Below are 21,536 nucleotides of genomic sequence, written 5' to 3'. Positions count from 1 at the left end.
AGTGATGTTGATATTTCTGATACAGATAGTCCTCACTTAGCAACTACAATTGAAACTAGCATCTCTTCCACTGAATAATATAATCGCTAAGCAGAAAATCACCTGGATGGCAACTAGGCTTTATAACTTTACTTCCCCTTCAGTCTTTAAACAAGAGCACTTTAAGTGGTTACCAAGCAAAAAATCATGATTGTAAGTTATGATTTTACTTCCACCTTCTGTATTAATTCTGCTTGTCACAAGCTTTTGTGAAGCATGTGATCCGTGATCATGTGTCTGCAGGATGTCGACAATTGTAATTATGAGGATTGGTCACAAAGGTGTTTTTTTTCTAGAACTGTCATCACTTTGAACTGCTGCTGTGTGAGACAATTGATCAGTGAGCACTTACCTGCAGTCAGTCTGCTCCCTCCATTAGAAACCCAAGAGTTAAGGCCAAAGGTCAGGGTGAAGATGAAGATTCTTTCTGAATCTGTGACAATGGCATGTGGTGGTATTGGGAACCAAGTGGATCATGCATTACTAGAAAACAAGCATGGTGGTGTAGTAGATCTGTTCTGGGCTGTTTGCAACCATTGCAATATATAAATGGGGGGGTCACTTTCCTTCTTGGCAGCACTAAATTACCTGTTTTGCCTATCTCTGACATTACTACAGAACCCATATTGCTCACCAGCAAAAAGTCAAAGGCTCTCAAACATCAAGATCCTTCCAGAAATTGAAGCAGTCATTTGGCAGCAAGCAGCAGAGTGGTTCAAAAATACTAGATGATACTTTTGTATGACTAGCTAGCTATTCTGTGTATTGGAGGAGAATAGAGTCTGCCACTTTTCCCATCTGATTGCACCAACTGCTTTATCTTCTCATCCAGCAACTTTGCCAGGCAGGCAGTACCTACCCTAATCATAGATGCAGGAAGAAAATGTTGTGAATAGTGCGAGCAATAAACTGATGTCCTTATGCTCATTTTACCTTGATCCAGTTGAAGTGAGCTGTGTCTTCTAACCTTTCCCTCAGCATGTACTGTTGTCAATGGGGTGAAAATAAAAGAATGAAGAGCCCTGGTGGCACAGTAGTTGGAATGCAGTACTGCAGGCAAACTTTGAGTTTGATCCTGATGGGGCTCAAAGTTGACTCAGCCTTCCATCCTTCCAGAGTAGGTAAAATGAGGGTCCAGATTGTTGGGGGCGAAATGCTGACATTATAAACCACTCAGAGAATGCTTTAAAGCACAATGGAGTAGTAGTGCTATTCCTGTTCCTAATGTCTTCCACAATAAACACAGCATTTCTCAATGCAGAACATGAGAAGTGGTTACTGCTTCATGGTGGGTAATGAACAGTCGATGCTCTGGTGGAGGCCTGGGAAACGGCAGCCACCAGGGCACTTGACTGCGTTGTACCCATGCGACCTCTGACCCGGCGCAGATCCCGTTGGGCCCCATGGTTCTCTGTGGAGCTCCGGGAGATGAAGCGTCGGAGACGAGGTCTAGAGAGCGGTTGGAGATCCAGCCGATCCGAATCCGACCGATTGCAGTTAAGAACCTTTATAAGGTCTTATCTTGCGGCGATAAGGACGGCGAAGTCTAACTACTTTGCCGCCCTTATCGCGTCCGCAGATAATCGCCCGGCCGCCCTGTTTAGGGTGACTCGCTCCCTCCTTAACCAGGAGGTGAGAGAGGATCCCTTACAGGGACGAGCCGAGGAGTTTAGTCATCATCTGGCGGACAAAATCGCTCAGATCCAGACCGGCCTGGACTCTGACTGGGCAGAGTCTGATGTGGAGGAATCAGGTGGTCTTGAGCACGTTATCTGGACTGAGTTCGACCCTGTTTCCCCTGATGATGTGGACAGGATCATGGGGAGACTGAGCACCACCACCTGTTTGTTAGATCCGTGCCCCTCCTGGCTAGCTTATGCGGCTCGGGAGGGAACACGAGGCTGGTTCCATGCAGTAATAACTGCTTCTCTCAAGGAGGGTGTCTTCCCTGCCGCCTTGAAGGAGGCGGTGGTGAGACCCCTTCTCAAGAAGCCTGCTTTGGACCCGGCTGCTTTAGACAACTACCGTCCAGTCTCCAACCTTCGCTTTCTGGCGAAGGTTGTTGAGAGTGTGGTGGCGCATCAGCTCCCTCTGTTCCTGGAGGAAACTGATTATCTGGACCCGTACCAATCGGGTTTCAGGCCCGGACACAGCACGGAGACGGCATTGGTCGCGCTGGTGAATGATCTCTGGAGGGCAAGGGACAGGGGTTGCTCCTCTGTCCTGGTCCTATTAGATCTCTCAGCGGCTTTCGATACCATTGACCATGGTATCCTGCTGCGGCGTCTCAGGGGGTTGGGAGTGGGAGGCACTGTTTTACGGTGGTTCTCCTCCTACCTCCAGGGCCGCTCGCAGTCGGTGTTGATGGGAGGGCAGAGATCCGCCCCGAGGCCTCTCATTTGTGGAGTCCCTGGCTCTTTGAGCTCTCGGGCCCAGGCTGAGGAGACATTCATTTTAATTGGGGTTTTTAATAGTACAGGGTCGATTTAATTTTTTTTAAATTGGGTTTTAACTTTTGTATGGTTGATTTTAACTCCCTGTAAACCGCCCTGAGTCCTCAGGGAAAGGGCGGTATATAAATGCAATAAATAATAATAATAATAATAATGACTCATACAGCAGATGAATTATGCATATTGAGTTACTAGATCTCAATCATAACCAGGGCAGTAGAGCAACCCATTAGGAATCTTTGTTAGGGTCACCTATGTTGCTCACTAATTGAATCAGATTTGTGCGGGATGGCCTTGGTATGAAGAGATTAGCTGGAAAAGTGTGATAGATTGCTCATTATTTCCAGTGATGTATAAAAGGGAGACAGATACCAGGTCCACATTCATCTTGATACTGATCTTCAAATATCCCCATCCTGGAAACACTGTCTATTGTTCAAGCAGTTGCTGAGGGTGAAATGGCAAAGATTTCAGATATCTGTCTCCTTTACACCTGGGAGTGGAGACTCAGTGTCAAGGCAGTCTCTTTACCTGAGCTGTACTTCTTTGCAATGAATCTCTCAGATCAGATAGCAGAGGTTCTGCTCTTGACTTTTTCCACAGAAGAGTTTCTAGGATTCTATGAGGATGAGCAATCATAGCAATTTGGGTTCCCTCTGGAATTGTACAATGGATGAAGCTACTGAGTTCTGAAGAAGCAGTGGCTCACCAAACTCTGTATCCCAAGGCTAAAGGGAACCATTGTTTTCATGGATGAATACCAGGAAGATTGGGTATTGTATCTACCAATTAAAGAACAGCTACAGTGTGCTCATTCTTCAGATATTACAAGGAATAAACTGGAGAGAAAGAGTTGGAAGGTGCAATTAAAGGGATAAATCTTAAGTCCAGAATTGTGAATACCTCTCCCTGTAACGGAGATAAAGTTAGGAATAATTTTAGGGATAGAATAGATTAGTAATGGAGGAATATAAATGATCTCAGAAATAGATAAACCTGTTTTAATCCTACTGTTCAATATTATTCAGTAAAAATCAATTTGTTCCATTATTCCTTCGTTAACCATGTATATCTTCACATCCAGTTTTATTACTTCAGAGCAATAAATATAATTCTATTTAAAAGAGAGTTTACTCTTTCTGCAACAATTTTGGTCAGGACATATTTTATACTAGGAGTCCTGTGTGTGACTGCAATAATAACATTATAGTAGATGTTGCTTCAAATAACAGTAATAGTCTACCTTGAATCCTGATGGAGATAAAATTATGTTCCAATTTCTGAGGAACAATATAAGGAATGTTTAGGAATATTCAGTATATTTTAGATGCAGTAGTTCAGCTGTTTTTGGAATTTCTAGGCAATGTGAAAACTGCTTTGGAGATTTACTTAGGAAATACATTAGATTCTGGGCATAGGTAATCAAGAAGAGCGTGTTTTTGCACTATATGATTATAAAATCTGATTACCCTGTGATACCTATAGCATGTCAAGGACCTTCATGGAAGACCATTACTATTTCTGTATTAGAAAAAGTGTGTTCTGAGAGCCTAATATGCACTTTTATTTTGTTAACCAGATATTTTTAAGAATACGCTTGATATATAATGTCTGCTGTTAATAAACTTGCTCTTTGGTTTGTCTGTTACACCATCACCTAAGAGTACCTGGAACATGCTGATTAGTCTCAGATATGAAAATTCCTTCTTCAGTAAGTTATTAATAAGAAAAAAGAATAACATTTCATAAATTTGGTATTTTAAAAATGAAGTGAGTAAATTTCAAATGTGATGTTTATTGTAATAAATATGAACATTTATTGCAATAATAAATATTGATCACAGAATTATTCTGTTTACAAGCATCTTCAAATGATGTTGCATGCTAAAATCAACAATCAACCTGAGTGACTAGTCTTCCAGCAGTAAAAAAAAGGTACATAATGAAAGTTAATTTGCATGCTTCTTGCAACATGGTATGAGGCAAAGAAGTCACTCAAGGTTTTTTTCCATTTTCTTACCTAAAGAAAAACAAATACATTAAGTACTACTTACAAAGAGAGACAAAGTATATAACTATAACTAGCACTTCTAAAACTTGGTTTAGTATGTAATATCAATTATTCATAAGTAATAAAACAGAGGTACTGCTCAGCTCAAAAAGAAGAGGTTATATAAACCAATGTAACTTCCAATTAACTTGTTGCAAAACGCTGCATTTTCTTTCAAGTGATCTCTCATCTTTAAAAAAAAGGAAGAATTGTATAGCAATATGTTTTTTTTTCATATTCATGAACAGACTAACACTGTCTAATGCATAAATCTCCTTTTATGTTCCCCGTACTGGAATACTTTCTCTTCCTCTATTTTACCAAGTGCTTTATATAATACAACGTGCATTGTGTGTGTGTATATATATATATATATCCATCAGATGTTCTATAGTGCCTCAACAAAGCTATGTCTTGGTTAGAGAAGTTTAATTTAATAAAACAGAATATATCTATTTTTAATATTGCCAATAGTTCAGGCTCAAATGAGCTTTAATAAATTAAAAAATAACAATCTTCTATTTTTCTAATTATGGTAGAATGGAAGAAACCAAAGAGGAAATCCTTGGAAACTGATGGTATTTTTGAGGTAGTAATAATTGTTTGAATGCTTTAGAAAAATGTATTTAATATACCTTGTCTCAATACCATTTTGGTAGCCAATATGGCTAAATCCTTAAAATACATTTTGATGAGGAAAACATAGAACTACGTAAGCATGAAAATATATTGCCAATAATATTCTACTTACTATATACTCCTAACACATTGTGGATACAATAGTTGTCCATTTTGACACTGTACTCTAAAATCAGAGGGTGAACTCGATAGAAGTGTAGTGTGGTATGCTTTGCATACAAATTCAATAAATTCTCCATGAAGAAAATAAGGTCGATTGTCAAAACTCCATCTCAAAAGCAAATTATTTTTTGCCATCTCTTCCTGTGACAAGGTACATGGCTCTTTAGAAAATAAACAGAATATTATTTTTTACCATACCATGAAATTTAGTAGAACATTTCCCTTAGATACTATGATTTTCTTACGTTGCATATGATAAAACGTAAACATTAATAGACTACAACTTTATACATTAGAATTATCAATAATTTGCATAATTTCACTCATTAGATCAGCAGCCCCCAATCCTTTGGGCACCCAGGGTTCTGTGGAGAGAGGTTTTTCCACAGACCGGAACAGGCATGGTTTCATGTGCTGCTTGCATCCCATGGATGGGATTTCACTTCTTTGCATAGCCCAGTTTCTAGCAGGCCACGGACTGGTGCCAGTCCATGGACCGGGGATTGGGGGCCCCTACATTTGATACCTAATTTGAAAATAAAGCTAGTATTCATTTTTGTGTTTCTTCTCTGAACTACCACAAAGGGCTAACACCACTGATGTAAGACAATCTGAGTGAGATCTCTGGTTTCCATGGTGGCCAGGAACTTCTGAGCTGTTTTCTGCTCTATATCTAGGGAACGCAAGTTGAAGTCCACCAATACAGTAAGTCTGGGGAATTCTAACATCAACTGCCCACTGCATCAAGCAACTTAGGCAAGGAATCTCAGGAATACGAAACAACAGCAACAATTAAAGTTGCTTTCTAGAGATTAAATTTATCAATGGGGGGATCAAAACTGATTATCTATAGGGCAAAGCCTCTGAAAGTCAACAGCATCTCTGATAACAATAGCCACTCCATCACCAAAAATGGCAACTGGAGCCAGACTTGAAACCCAGATAGTCTCATTTCTGAAAGGGGAATATACTCCTCTATGCCCAATGAAATTTCAATAATACATGATCAATGAACCCTCTCATCCACTATCAAATCATGAATCAGGGAGATGTTATTACATCCACCCTTTAATTCAATACCGATCCACTGAAGCTCCAAGGAATTAACATTCAGGCTGAGCACAGAATGAGAATCACATTCCTCAAGAGAGTCTATTCCTATTGATACCAAAATGAGCTTTCATTCCAGTCCTACAATGCATAACCATAACAACTAATTCATTGCCATGTAAAATAATTCAGCAATTGCAGAACTGTAGATGGAGCCCCCCCATTTAAAATTGAAGACACCAACAATTTTCTAAAATATATTGAACCTGCATGTTTATTTGGATATGTGTTATAATGATAACAATACTATACAATACCTATACAAACAGGTGGAGTAGTCCATTGGCTCCTTGAACAAATGACTGTTATGGAACCTTGCAAAACATGATATTCATTGCAACTGTACTGTATTGTTGAACCATCTTCATAGTTTTCTGTTAATGAGCCCATAACAACTCCATTTTCTATGGAAGGTGGAGGACCACAGTTAGCACTTAAGCCTGAAAAACACAGTGGATAAAATAAAGGCAGCATAAGACAGTAATGTTTTATGGCTAAAATCAATTTTAAAATGGAGAGAAGACAGGCACTTTTGTATGAATTTTCTCCTATTTTACAGAAAGTAGTAAATTGGGGGGGAAATGCTTCCCCATTCAAAATGAGAGGGATGTCATGGGTCCGAGAAATGAGCATCATCATTCTCACCTTTGTGAAATCATCACAAAAACAAAATAAAATGACACTATGATATCCTATTAATGACAGAAAGAAACCTGGTTTCCTTTTGTTAAAAAAAGTAAATGTTTTAGCTATGTACTGAGCAAAAGATACAATTGGACAAAAAGTTCCTATGAAAAACATAAAATAAGGTTGTCATGAGAATAAAAAGGAATATCATTTGTCATGACAATTCCTTAAGGGACACTATAATATAAATGGAGTTCAAAACAAATGGAATATTAAGTCCAAAAATAGTATATGGACATCAGCCTCCCTTTTTGTTAAGGTATCTTCCTACACATGCCTAGATATTTCATCCACAAACAGTGGCTCAACTTTACAATATGAGCCAAATGATATGTTTGTTGTTATAGAAATGGTTAGTATATATATTATTATATAAAAGTAAAAAGTTGAGGTTTCATATTATTACCTTATTCTACTGCACCAAAGAGAGTTGGAAGTCAATGCATTTTCCCCCTCTACCCTATGCATTTCTCTCTTCCCCCATCCCTCCCTTTTTACCATTGTTTTTGTATTTTTTGTATTTTGTAAAGTTACCTTTTTCATCACTGCCATAACTGTGAATGGTTGCTATCTGAGGATTTTGGAGTTTGCCAAACTCCAGATAAAATGTTTGTTAAGAACAGCATTATTTTACCTTTGGAAATACACTGAGGGTAGTTCAATTGTCCATCATTACATTGCACCAGCAATTCGGATTCTGAGACTAAGGGTGGCAAAACATATCCAGGTTTACATACAAATTCAATAAAATCGCCATGTGTGAAATACCACTCTTCTTCAAGCTTCCATCTCATTTCTAGGTTGTAATTATCAGGAATTTGTTCCCTAGCTAAACATGGCTCTGTAATACAAGAGTTAACAATAATATATTAAGTTAGAAAATTATTGGTACTCAGTAATTTACCAAGTCACAAATCTACCTGATTGTTGATATTGGGAGTTGAGAAAGGAGATCATTCTTCATTTATGGTTAACAATGATTTGCTGTCTTTGATAGTCTCCTGGCCTAGAGAGTAAAGCCTTGTGGTGATCAACAGTAAAATGACTATCAGAATCATGATAGTCCATGATGACTGGGCAGAGTCTGATGTGGAGGAATCAGGCGGTCTTGAGCACGTTATCTGGACTGAGTTCGACCCTGTTTCCCCTGATGATGTGGACAGGATCATGGGGAGACTGAGCACCACCACCTGTTTGTTGGATCCGTGCCCCTCCTGGCTAGCTTATGCGGCTCGGGAGGGAACACGAGGCTGGTTCCATGCAGTAATAACTGCTTCTTTGAAAGAGGGTGTCTTCCCTGCTGCCTTGAAGGAGGCGGTGGTGAGACCCCTTCTCAAGAAGCCTGCTTTGGACCCAGCTGCTTTAGACAACTATCGTCCAGTCTCCAACCTTCGCTTTTTGGCGAAGGTTGTTGAGAGTGTGGTGGCGCATCAGCTCCCTCTGTTCCTGGAGGAAACTGATTATCTGGACCCGTACCAATCGGGTTTCAGGCCCGGACACAGCACGGAGACGGCATTGGTCGCGCTGGTGAATGATCTCTGGAGGGCAAGGGACAGGGGTTGTTCCTCTGTCCTGGTCCTATTAGATCTCTCAGCGGCTTTCGATACCATCAACCATGGTATCCTGCTGCGTCGTCTCAGGGGGTTGGGAGTGGGAGGCACCGTTCTACGGTGGTTCTCCTTCTACCTCCAGGGCCGCTCGCAGTCGGTGTTGACGGGAGGGCAGAGATCCGCCCTGAGGCCTCTCATTTGTGGAGTCCCTCAGGGGTCGGTTCTCTCGCCTCTCCTGTTCAACATCTATATGAAGCCGCTGGGCAAGATCATTCGTGGCTTCGGGGTGGGGTATCACCAGTACGCTGATTATACCCAACTTTTTCTTTCCACCCCGAACCAACCCAGTGATGCCCTCTCCGTGATGTCCCGGTGCCTGGAGGCGGTTCAGGTCTGGATGGGGAGAAACAGGCTTCGTCTCAATCCCGCCAAGACTGAGTAGCTGTGCATATCGGCATCTCGGGTTAACCAAGTTATTCCACCTCTAACGATGGGGAGTGAGGTGTTACCCCCCGTTGATAGGGCTCGCAACTTGGGCGTCCTCCTGGATTCACGGCTCAATTTTGAAGATCACATAGGAGCCGTGACCAGGGGGGCTTTTGCACAGGTTCGCCTGGTGCGCCAGTTGCGTCCCTATCTGGACCGAGACGCCCTACGCACAGTTACTCATGCGCTTGTGACCTCCCGTTTGGACTACTGTAACGCTCTCTACATGGGGCTGCCCTTGAAGACCACTCGGAGGCTTCAACTGGTGCAGAATGCGGCTGCGCGAGTTGTAATGGGGGTCTCCCGATACTCCCATGTAACACCTCTACTCCGCGAGCTGCATTGGCTTCCGGTTGCCCTCCGGGTGAAATTCAAGGTGCTGGTTATCACCTATAAAGCCCTACATGGCCTGGGTCCGGGGTATTTGAGGGAACACCTGCTGCCGGCATCAAACGCCCTTCGCCCAGTGCGCTCCCACAGGGAGGGTCTGCTCAGGGTCCCGCCGGTAAGAGATTGCCGGCGGGTGACACCCAGGGATAGGGCCTACTCAGTGGGAGTGCCTGCCCTCTGGAACCAGCTGCTGGTGGAGCTGAGGACTGCTCCCGACCTCCGATCATTCCGCCGGGGCCTGAAGACCTGGCTCTTTGAGCTCTCGGGCCCAGGCTGAGGAGACATTCATTTTAATTGGGGTTTTTAATAGTACAGGGTTGATTTAATATTTTTAAATTGGGTTTTAACTTTTGTATGGTTGATTTTAACTCCCTGTAAACCGCCCTGAGTCCTCAGGGAAAGGGCGGTATATAAATGCAATAAAATAAATAAAATAAATAAATAAATCTCCAGGATCAAAAAAATAACTGGTTAATCCTTTCATGTATTTTTCACATTGCAGCAGCTCAGTCCATAACACAAAATGTATCATGGGCAGAACCCGTCTATTGTAGTTAGTTATATCTTATAAAATGGAGATAATGTCAATTGTGATATCCAAACAATATGTTTAAATACATGTTGAATGTTAACTATGCTGGTCAAATGTTGTGTTTTAACCACACTTAGAGCAATCAGTTTTCAAACACTTTTGGAGAAGAAATTTTTGGAGACAATTTCTGGAGTTGTTTGGAGAGAAACTACCATTATATTTTAAAAGAATAATTATCAGGTTTATAGAAACCTCATGCTGCATGTAAATAAATAAATAAATAAATAAATGTAAATAAAAATTTCATAGAGTAGTAATATAGTGGTCTTTTATTCTAATATCTTCCATCTGCAATATATAAATAGGATTAGCATCCAGAGATATACCATTGGGGGTTTTTGTAATATACTTTATTGATTTTTTAAAAAAACATAAACCACTTAATAATTGGTGAACAGTGTTGTCTGGGTTACATTTGTAAAACAATCACTAACAAATGATTTCTATAATCCATAATCCACATAATAGTTTTAGTTGATTTCCTCTTTTCCCAAAATATCCTCTTTTGCAAACATTAAATTAATACAATTCTTATTGTTTTTACAGATAACAATTAAATATATAATTTTTCCCAATAGTCCTAAAAATAATAATCACATCAATATATTTCTTTTCTATCCAATCATTCTGGTTGCCTTATCATAGAGCTTGTTACAGTCCTTATTTTAATTTGTTCCTCCCATCAAATTCTAGATATTCTTACTGGTTAAGATTTTTCCCTTTAACTCAGGACTTTTCAACTTTTTCATCCATTGTACTACTTTTAGGATATGGCAGCATCCAAGTACCACCAGTCACCTAGCAAGGTGTCAAAAACTTGATGACCAAAAAAAAAAAAGGAAAAAAGTGATGAAGTACAGATAGTCCTCGACTTAAAACAGTTCACTTAGTGACTGTTTGAAGTTACAATGGCACTGAAAAAAGTGCCCCCCAAGCCACAGCCAAGCAAGACAGCTGCCTGCCTGCCCTGCGGCGCTCTTCCTCCTGTCCGAGGTTTTCATTGCTGTGAGCATTTCTGTTGAGAATTGGCAGCGGGGGTGGGGGCATTTGGTTTTTATTCCTCCCGTTTGCTGGGTGGTTGCAGCAGGTTTTGGTCATTTCACATGACCCTGGGACACTGTGACCATCATAAATATGAATCGGTTGCCAAGCATCTGAATGTAAATCACAAGACCCTGGAGATGCTGCAACATTCCAGCTGATCTGCGCTTTTTCTGGGCTCAGAAGCGCCAGGATCAACACCGAGCTCCAGCTGGAGCCTGGCACTGATCCTGGTGCTTCCGCTGAGCCCTGACAGCCCTGCAGCTCCAGTCATCTCTCGTGCGTGCAGTGCTGCCACAGGTTCAGCTCATTCCCCTCCCCCGCTACCACTTTTCTAGGGTGGTTATGTACCACCTGCCAGGTGCCAATGTACCACAGGTGGTACCCATACCACTGGTTGAAAAACTCTGCTTTAATTCTTATTCAAAACATTTTTATCCATTATAATTTTCTTAAATTCAATCACATTTAAATATCTAAAACATTTATCTAAGTCATTTCAACTTTTTTATATTACTCATATTAAGAAAGAGAACAAAAAAGGAAAAAAGGCATACTATATTATATTTAGAGAATTCATACCTCTTAGAGTCACAAAAATATTTCAAAACTTTTCTATTAGTTTAACCATATTCAAACAAATGTTTCTTCTTTAAGTATTCTCTCTGGTAAGTCCCATCATCTATTTTCTTAGTTTCCACTTTAGTCTTTTTCTTTTGCCCAATGTCTTTCCTAATCAATGTATTTTGCTGAATCAAAAAGGGTTGCCGTATGTTTGTAAATGTTGCTGTAGATATAAAAAGTAAATCACGAGAAGTGTCTTTGTACAGGACTTCTACCTTTCCATGTTTGTTGAAAATCTTTTTCTTTTTCTTTCTTTCTGTTTCTCTTATCATTTCCTTTCTCTCCGATGTTCCTGACATCTCTACAGTCCATTTTATACAATCAGTTTTCTTGCCCTCAGATTTATTTTGTAGTCTTAAGGGATAGGTTTTTTCCCCCAATTCTTGTGATTTTTCCCCCACTAGGATTAAATCATGTTTCCTTGTTTTGTTAAGTTTCATCTTTAAGTTTCTATTCTCAATTCTATATCCATTTATCTGTTTTATCTGCTGCTTCTCTGTTGTTGTTTTCTGAGAATTTTTGTTGTTGTAGGGTTAACTTGGAAATAGATTGATTTATATTTTCAAAGTTATTTTGGATTTCTTTGTGGTTTAAAGTCATTGCTGTTTGGATTAGTTGCAGTGTACTATGTATCTCCTCCTGTGAAGTATTTATGTTTTCTTGATATGTTCTTTCTACATGTCTCTGATCCATGATAGCCAAGAATTTGAGTTTTCCCCTTCCTTTCTTTTCTCTGCAAATAGCTTTAGAGTCCCAATTAGATAGATATTTTAATCCAAATAGTTCAAAAGTTTTTTCCTGAAATTTATAATTCTCTTTGACTACAGCCCAGATCATTGTCTTTTTTTGCCATAGCTGTTCTTTGTTGTTAAATCTTTGAAAGTCATAGAAAGTCACAGACATAGATTAGCTTTTCCCAGATTTTGCCAAGTCTTATATTAAATTCATAGCTGTCATAGTCTTCATCTGCCACTAGGTGTCCGCAACTATTTGTTTTTCAATTTCCAAAATGAACAATTATCTTTAAAATGAGAGTCTTAACTATTCAAACAATTTTAGATTTATCTAGATTTGAGTTTTAAGTTTCAGTTTTTATATTTACTTCACTTCCATATATTTTGATCCTCCATAAAAAGATTAACTCGCCACTTCTGTTAGTATAAGGGTGGGGCAGAAATCCCCCTCCTTCCCTTTCGGAGGTATTTTGCTTCTTGGGGATCTTTTCCAGGAAATTAAATGTAAAATAGAAAAGAGAAGATTGAATTCCTTACCCACTTTTTCAAGCACGCTGTTCACAGTTGTGCTGGTTAGGGCTTTTGGACTTCAGTTGCTAGTAGCTTGGGCTAGTCAAGGCAATACAGCCAGCCTTTCTCCTGTCAGGTTAGATGGCTTTCCCCAAGTCAAACAGAATGGCCTCCACCATTCCAGAATCACTGGAGCACCCTTCTTTCTTTGTCGCCTCTCCGGGTCAACTTAGACCCATTTAGTGTCCCCTGGCAGGGCAAAATTAGCTGCAGGTGTGGAGAATCCACAAGCCCATGACCGGTCGCTACTGCGCAAAACCAGAAGTCCCCAGAGATATACTGCTGATGCAGAATAATATAAGATATTGTTTTATATAAAATAAAAAGGTGATACATTTGGTCATATCAGGGATGAGAATTTTTAACATAAGAGTTCTGAGCTCATTCATCATTCTTGGGGAAATGTCCACAATAACTAGTTTTCAATATTCCTGTAATACATAGAAATATCTAGAAATATTCCAGAAGATCTTATTATTTTTAATTTTTTAATTTTTTTTATTAAAAAGTTTTACAATACATTTTATCTTTAGCAAACCAAAAAAAAACCCCTCCCAACCCCTTCCCCCCCACCCTCTTCCCCCTCCCAAACCCTCCCCAACCCCTCCCTCCCTTTCCCCTCTCCCCCCCCCCCGGCTTCCCAGAGCAAAATACAGGGTATAAAAATACAATCATAATCTAATTTACGCAAACAATCCTAAACTATTTAAACTACCGAACTTTAACTCATATAAGAAAACTCCAAACATATATATATATATATATATCAATAATTATACAAATACAAAATAATACTTTCCAATCTAATACCAAAACACAGGGTATAAAAATACAAACAAACAATCATGATCTAACTTACGCAAACAATCCTAAGCTATTCAAACTATCAAACTTTAACTCATATATCATATCAATGATTATTCAGATACAAAATAATACCTTAAATTCATATTATCCTAATATATTATACAAATTAAAATACCATAGATTACTTCCAAACATATATATATATATATATATATATATATATATATATATATATATATATATATATATATATATATATATATATATATATATATATATATAATCACATCATTCTTATATTCTATTACCTACTCCAATATTGCCCATAAAAGTATTACAAATTAATTTCAATCACACATAAAACAATTTATAACAACCTTTCCTTCTCCTAATATATTATACAACTTAAAATACCATACACTACCTTCCAGGCTTACAACTTTCCATCCAAATAACAAAGCATAACCTACAGAATATCAATAAACACTACTACAAATCTTCCCAATTAAATTTTCATAATCATCTTCAAACTAAAGCAACACAAAATATTATATAATTATTTTATAAGGGTGACAAATGAATCCCCACATACTTAATCCTTCTAGCATCCTTATTACATTATTATCTCTTGCAATTATGCAACTAAATCCTCAGGTTTGCTTCATTCTTCCAGAAGCAGCACACCCCTTCCAATTTCTGGCCTTCTCCCGTGGTGATGAAATTTGACCCACTCCTGTAACTTTCACATCTGCCTGCGTTAACCCTTCAACATCTTGTGGATTCTCTCTGGAACGTTGAGGCTCTCTGTCACCTTTTTTCTTTGTAGACTCCAAAGACGATATGGGGACTGCTTTTAAAACATTACTGTAAAAATCACGTGCCTGAACCACCGTGGTAAGACAATGCCTTGTACCTCCATAAGTCACCACCATACCCTCTGGTATTTGCCATCTAAACTTAATATCATGTCGTCTAAATTCTTGTGTCAAAAAAGCAAATTCCTTCCTTTTTCTTAAAATTCTTGCAGGAATCTCTTTTAAAATCAAAACTTTTTGCTCATCCATTACAAAATCAATATTATAGGAGGCCTGGATAACTTCATTTCTAATCTTTCTCTTTGTGAAATAAACCACCATATCTCTGGGTAATTTCCTTTGTCTTGCAATCCACGAATTAACACGGAAGACTTTATCTATATCTTCCATTATTTCATCTGCTGGTCGCTCCACCACCCCTTCCAAAACCTCAGAAACCATTTTCTCCAAATTTTCCTTAGGGTTTTCTTTAAGGCCTCTGATTCTCAAAGCAAGCTCCATCTGAAAATAGTGTGTCGAAATCAAGTCATAATCCATTTTCTCTATTACATTTTCAGTTTCTGTCATTTTGGCTTCCAATCTAATATCATTTTGAGCAAGATCTTCCACTCTGTCCTCCAAAATCTCAATACCTTTAACCATGCCCTCTATTGCAGATGTGATGTCTGCTCTCATTTCTTTTAATTTCTCTGTAAACTTCTCCTCCAACTTTTTCTCCATTATCTCAACAAATTGCTGCATTTGCTTTTCCATAGTCTCGTGCAACAGACTCTGCAAATCTTTTGCTGTAAAAGCTAATACAGATTCAGATGCAGAGGACAATGAAGTTTTCAGCGAAGACTGCTGCCTCAGGGCAGGAACTTTAGAAGATATAGCCGCCATTTTCACCCTCTATTGTTAACTACGCACTTTCACATGCAGATTCAGCAAAGTCCATTGAGTTAAAGATCAAAGCATCATCTTCACCAAAATCTCCTGCATCGCTCTGCCTGCGTCCTCGTTCTCAAAAGCTCTTCCTTGCTAGCAGGGATGGTTGCGAACGCCCTGTTCTGCTCCAAAAAACCCGGAGCAGAGGCGCCTCGCAGTCCGGAGCATGCCTAGGCTTCGGGGGGGCTCAATCCTTCCGCTGCCAAAACTATAAGTTCTGGCAGCCCCGGAGAGCTCTACCCCTACCTGGACGCTCACCCCCTCCTCTTCTCCCGAGGTGGGGGCTTTCGAGCCGCCGAACAGCTGATCAGTGCTGTTTTCGGCGGCTCTACAGAGCTGCGAGGCTGACAGCCAAGAAATGGCTGCCTCCAGCATCGCCTTGCCATCCGGAAGCCCATATATTCCAGAAGATCTTGAATGAAAGCTGACAAATGTGCTAAGATTTAAAAATATTAAGACCTGGCATTACATTGTTCCTTTATTCAGACTTTCATAGTATTCTTCAGTTTAACCATTTATATAATGTACAGTATTTATTCTTCAAAGCTTACCTAAACAAGTTGGTGGCTCAGTCCAAGCTCCATGGATACAATGAACTGTACTGGATCCTTTCATTATATGTAAAGGATGACATGCATATTCCACTAAAGATCCAGGACTGTAACTTGCCAATTGACCATTATCATTAATAGTAATACTATTTTTAACTACAGGAGGAGAATTGCAGTTCCCACCAGTTTCTACAGTCCGATAATCTTCTGTAGTTGGTGCCCAGCCTACATCTGAGAAATAAAAATGATGGAAACAGAAGTACAAGAACAACAATCTAGTGATGCTAAACTATACTTAATCAAAATTATTACATACAGTAAATAGGATTTTCCTCTTGCATTTTTAAGTTACACATGTGCCTTTTCTCTTTCTCAACATGTTGGCATTAAGAGAGCCAAAGTCATAGCTAGGAAAATTCAGAACTCAGCAAAAGGATGTGCTTGGTACTAATCAATTTCCTACTGCCTCTCTGACTTAGAAAAGGGACAGCTTTTAGTACTGAGAATAAAGATATTCTTACAGAAATAATATGATTCAAATCTCTTGGATAGAACTAGCTATCCAGAATGTCTGATATTTAAAATACTCATTTTTGATGACTAAATAGCCCTGAATGCATATCTCATTTATATTTGCAAAGAAAACATACAACATAGGCATTACACTACTGTATATACTAAACCTCCGTCTTCCATTATATAATTATCTAGCAGCAATATTTAGAGTCAGACCTATGCATTTGGGAGGTGAAGTCCATTTCCCATTCTCACATCGGATTTCTCCAGTTCCATTAAGCTGTAATGAATGCTCACACTGATAATGTATTACGTCTCCCTGACGGTAGGTTCTTAAATTGGTTAGCAATCTGATATTTGGGGGCTGAGGTGGGGGAGGGCATTTATTTCTTCTTTCTGCAATAAAAAATAAACAATAGCAAAATACCATTTTATTTTAGTAAAAGCTTTACAGTATACTCTTTCAGAAAAGCCATATCCAAAGAAATCTTGGACTAAAAACAGACACAAAGCATCATTAATTTTTATTAGAAAAAAAAAACCAAGTACATTGCACCAAAATGTGAAACACACCTACTTGGAAAAAATACTTATAAAGATAAAGAAACTATATATAAAAATGAGCATTCGGCTTATGCTCCTTAGTTAACGATGCAGTATAATTTTTCCTTCCTAACTATTTCTGCAACTTATTTAAAGCAAATTACATAATCAGTGATTTTGATGAAGCATAGGGAAAAGGAATATACTGTATAATGAAAATATTAATGAAGGTTGTTCTACCAAAATCGAGGGTCATGTATGGCTGATAGTTTTAATTCTGTGGTCAAGCTTAACTCTTGTCCAATGATCCCGGTTGCTCTATCAACTTCTACTCTATCTTCAAAGATTTAGCTGTTTGTGGGCTATGCCCCTCGAGCAGCAAGTCCTGACTGATAACGGCAAAATGATCTACTCTTTAAATCCTGGATTCTGAATCCAGTTTTGAAGCAAGCCGTATCTTTTCTGCCTGACTATTCTGAAACTTGATTTAACATCTGCTCTGTTGGAAGGCAAATTTAATAGGACATCCTATGAGGAGTGCACTCACCTGTCTGAACTTTAAATATGGCATGGGACTGAGTTATTCGAGAGACTGCCTCTCCCCAATCATATCTACCCATCCCATCAGGTCTGGCAAGTGGGGCATGTTGCAGGTCCTATCCACAAAAGAAGTTCATCTGATGACGATCTTCATTTTTTTTCTGCTGTGGCACCCACCGTGTGAAAGGTCATTCTCCCCTAAGATTGGCCCTGACCTTGCTGACTTTACTCAAGGGCCTGAAAACAGGGCTTTACTATCTGGCTGTGGGGATCCAGGAATGTAGACATGGAGTCTGCAAAGTGGCTCTCTTGCTAGGAAAATTGAGTGAACTGTCCTGCAGATGGATTTCTAAATTATGTTCAAGTTTTTTTATTGTCTGTAATAGATTTTTGTTGGGCTTTCTTGCTGTTGTTATTTAGTATGCCAGAGTCATATTTGTGAGACGAGCAATTATACAAACAAAATTATAGGGATCTATGAATAGTATAAAAGAAGTACCTTCACATATTGGAAATTGTGGATACCAGCCAAAGTAATAACACTGAATTAACTCAGATCCTCTTAAAGTATAACCTTCCAAACAGATAATCTGAATTACATCTCCTTCTTCATAATTGCCTTTCTTGGGATAGACTTCTCCATGTTCAATAGGATTTGGAGATGAACACTCTAACTCTAAGAAGCAAGGCAAAATAAGAATGAACATGAATAGGTGACCTATTTTTCAGTGTTGACAGGTACCAGCTAGTTGGAATGTTAATCTTGGCCTAAAGCAAAGTCTTGTAAGTTAACTTACTTGTACATTTGGGAACAAGAGACCACCCTTGAATCTGACATAGTGCTTCTTCTGTTGTGTTTCCTCCAGCTGTAACATATCCATCCATGCATTCATATTTGAGCTTGTCATGCACACTGAACACTCTCTGCAATGTATGATAGTGACCATACAACAAATCTGGAACTAAGCAAGTCCCTGAAAACAAATGGTAGAAAAACCAAACAGGCATTGAAAAAAGGGAAGAGGAAAAATGGGCTATACAGTATATAAGGATATCATATTATTTGTTGCTGATGATATTTTATAATTCATTGACACTTTAAGTTATCTGGAAGGAAGCCTAAATATGGAAGTAATGAGTTAACCATAAATTAAGTCAGGCATAGCATTGTCAAAATAACTCAAAACTCTTTTTTCCCCAAATTCTGACTTCAGTTGGTCAATTAAAGGTCAGATTTATTTCTATTGGACTCTTGGATTAGTGACAGGTTCTGCACAAGTAGCTCCAACCCTGGCCAGAACTGCATCCTCAATCTTTGCAAGACTTTTTATCTTGGGGAAGATAGGTGTTAAAGGATGAAACGTTGTACAACTTTCAGGTAGTGATAAAAGCAGGAAATTAGATGAATTAACTTTTGGGAGGGGAAGGAGGGAAGAGGAGGGGAGGGGGAGGGGAGAGGAAAGAAGGAAGGAAGAATTTCCATCCTTACTGCCAGCTTTCCACAAGGAAACTCAGTGTAGCAAATTGGAAGACTCTTCCAGTGTCACTGATTATTTTGTCTACCTTTGGTCATTCAGTTGTTTTTTTAAGGGAATATCTTGAAATAATGATCCAATGGGTCACAGGTTATTTAGTATTACCTAAAGGTTTTTTAGTTGCTTCCATACACTGTGGCTGAACTGACCATCCATCTTGAAGACATTGTATACTTGCATCCTTCTTGCCTCCTGGAGTTTCGTAGCCTGAATGGCAACTATATTTTAAGTTTTCCCAGATGTCATAGGATAATTTTGTATCAGAAAAAATACCATTATCCAAAGTAGGTTGGGTGCATTTCTCTTTAGCGTGTTAAAGGAAAAGAGGAAAAAAATGTTATATTTTTTCTTTGTTCATAAAACCTGAACTCCCACATGGCAAGAATTATCTTATAGAAAGGACCTCTAGTCACTTAACCAAATTCCGTACATCAAGAAGCCACGTTAATAGCTTGAGAAATCTACAGATAATCCTCACTTAAATTATTGGATACTTAACAACTATTCAAAGTTACAACAAACTCCCCAAAAAGTACTTATGGCCCATCCTGCCATGTGATCACATTTCAGGTGCTTGGCAACTGGCTTGCATTTGCAATTAGTTGTAGCATCCCACTGACACATAATGGCAATTTTGAACTTTTTTTCAGTTATTAAACTATCAAATTGTATATACAGATTGCTCATCCTAACTAAACTTTATATATAATATTATTATTTTTTCTTATAATATGAAGAATACTGCAATATTTATTTTCTACCAGACTAGAGAGATAAGGATATGGACTTACTGTAACATTTGGGGGCTGGTGTCCAGCCTTCATTGGTGCAGTTTACCCTTTCATTCTGACTTCCAGTTTCAGTTGAATACCCAGCCAAGCAGGTATATGAGAGTTTTTCACCTTTCTTCATTGGAAAATAATAATTTTTAAAACTATAGTAATATAGTGCAATCCTTCCATTTTCTATATTGGGGAAGTCACAAGCTTTGTCTAGAAGAAATGTATTAATATTCAAGTAGGAAGAAATGAAAAATATACCATTCAAACCACTTCATTTCAATCAAGGGTAATAGTCAAATGGGGGGGGGGGAAACCTGGAACTCATTTCTTTAAAATACGTTATCAGTGACTATGCTCAGAAGAATCCAATTTCTACTTCATGACTCAAGTTTTGACAATAAAAACCTCCTATACATGTAGGTTTGCTCACTTTACAAGACCTAGACATTCTGGAAAGTGAAGTTGTCAAAGGGATGTTAGAACCTACTGAATAAATACCAGTCCTTTTAAAAATCTCACAAAACAATGCAGTTAAAATGCATATGTTTGTATATGAGACTTATTGTATAATTATCTGTTATATCCAGATAAATATGACCTTCCATTTATAATGTTTCTTTCCCCCGCACACAAAACCGTTAATATTAAATTGTTATTCAAAATCTTTTGATTTCTAGCACAATTTTCAGCCTTTTGCTATACATGCAATCATACATTTTTACATATATTCTTCTTAAAAATAAAAACATAATCAAAAGGGGATGATACCCTAGTATATCAGTATTAATTGCCTTACAATTGTTGAAAAAATAGTGAAACTTTAACCACAACATACATATATTTGATTTTTACCTTCAGCAAGAAGTTTTCTTATTGCAGCAAACAATAGAAATGAAAACATCCACCTTTTATACCCCATTGTGAGTGCTTCCTGGCAAGTTTGTATTATTCCAGTTTTGCTACTCTATTTCTAAAGGCAGTTCAGTTAATAATTTATAGCAGAACATGACAGGAAGGTTTCAAAAGATAAACTGAAAGATTATTTCTTAAACAGCTACTCAGTCTAGGTAGTGAGGACCCAGATTGTTGGGGGCAATTAAGCTGACTTTGTAATAATGCCGCTTGGGGTGTGTGTGTGAAACCCCTAATAAGCAGGCATATACATAGAATGAAGGCTACTGCTAAGCTTGTAAGCCGCCCTCAGTCTTCGGAGAAGGGCGGGATATAAATGGAATTAAAATAATAAAAAATAATAAATAATAAATAATAGTGACTGTTTGAGGGAAAAATATCTGACTCGATCTTAATTAACTCAATCTTAATTAACTCACTTTAATCAAGATGGGAAATTCCTATTATAGATTCTTCTGTATTTACTACCAGATTGGCATAA

General features: G+C 38.5%; 1 protein-coding gene across 1 annotated transcript; it reads right to left on the bottom strand.

The window, feature by feature from the left end:
* Positions 1-4,405: 4,405 nt before the first annotated feature.
* LOC310638892 (coagulation factor XIII B chain-like) lies at positions 4,406-21,062 on the bottom strand (the record flags this gene model as incomplete). Its single annotated transcript, XM_083360253.1, has 11 exons — positions 4,406-4,512; positions 5,294-5,504; positions 6,711-6,893; positions 7,775-7,981; positions 16,228-16,458; positions 16,999-17,139; positions 18,326-18,502; positions 18,624-18,800; positions 19,467-19,664; positions 20,153-20,353; positions 20,996-21,062. Coding segments are annotated over 11 exons (1,794 nt in total). The 3' UTR covers positions 4,406-4,511.
* Between the last annotated feature and the right edge of the window lie 474 nt (positions 21,063-21,536).

This window comes from Vipera ursinii, assembly GCF_947247035.1.
Source record: "Vipera ursinii genome assembly, chromosome: 3".
Classification (NCBI taxonomy): domain Eukaryota; kingdom Metazoa; phylum Chordata; class Lepidosauria; order Squamata; family Viperidae; genus Vipera; species Vipera ursinii.
Note: the sequence above shows the minus strand (reverse complement) of the source record. Positions and strands in the feature narration are given on the sequence as shown.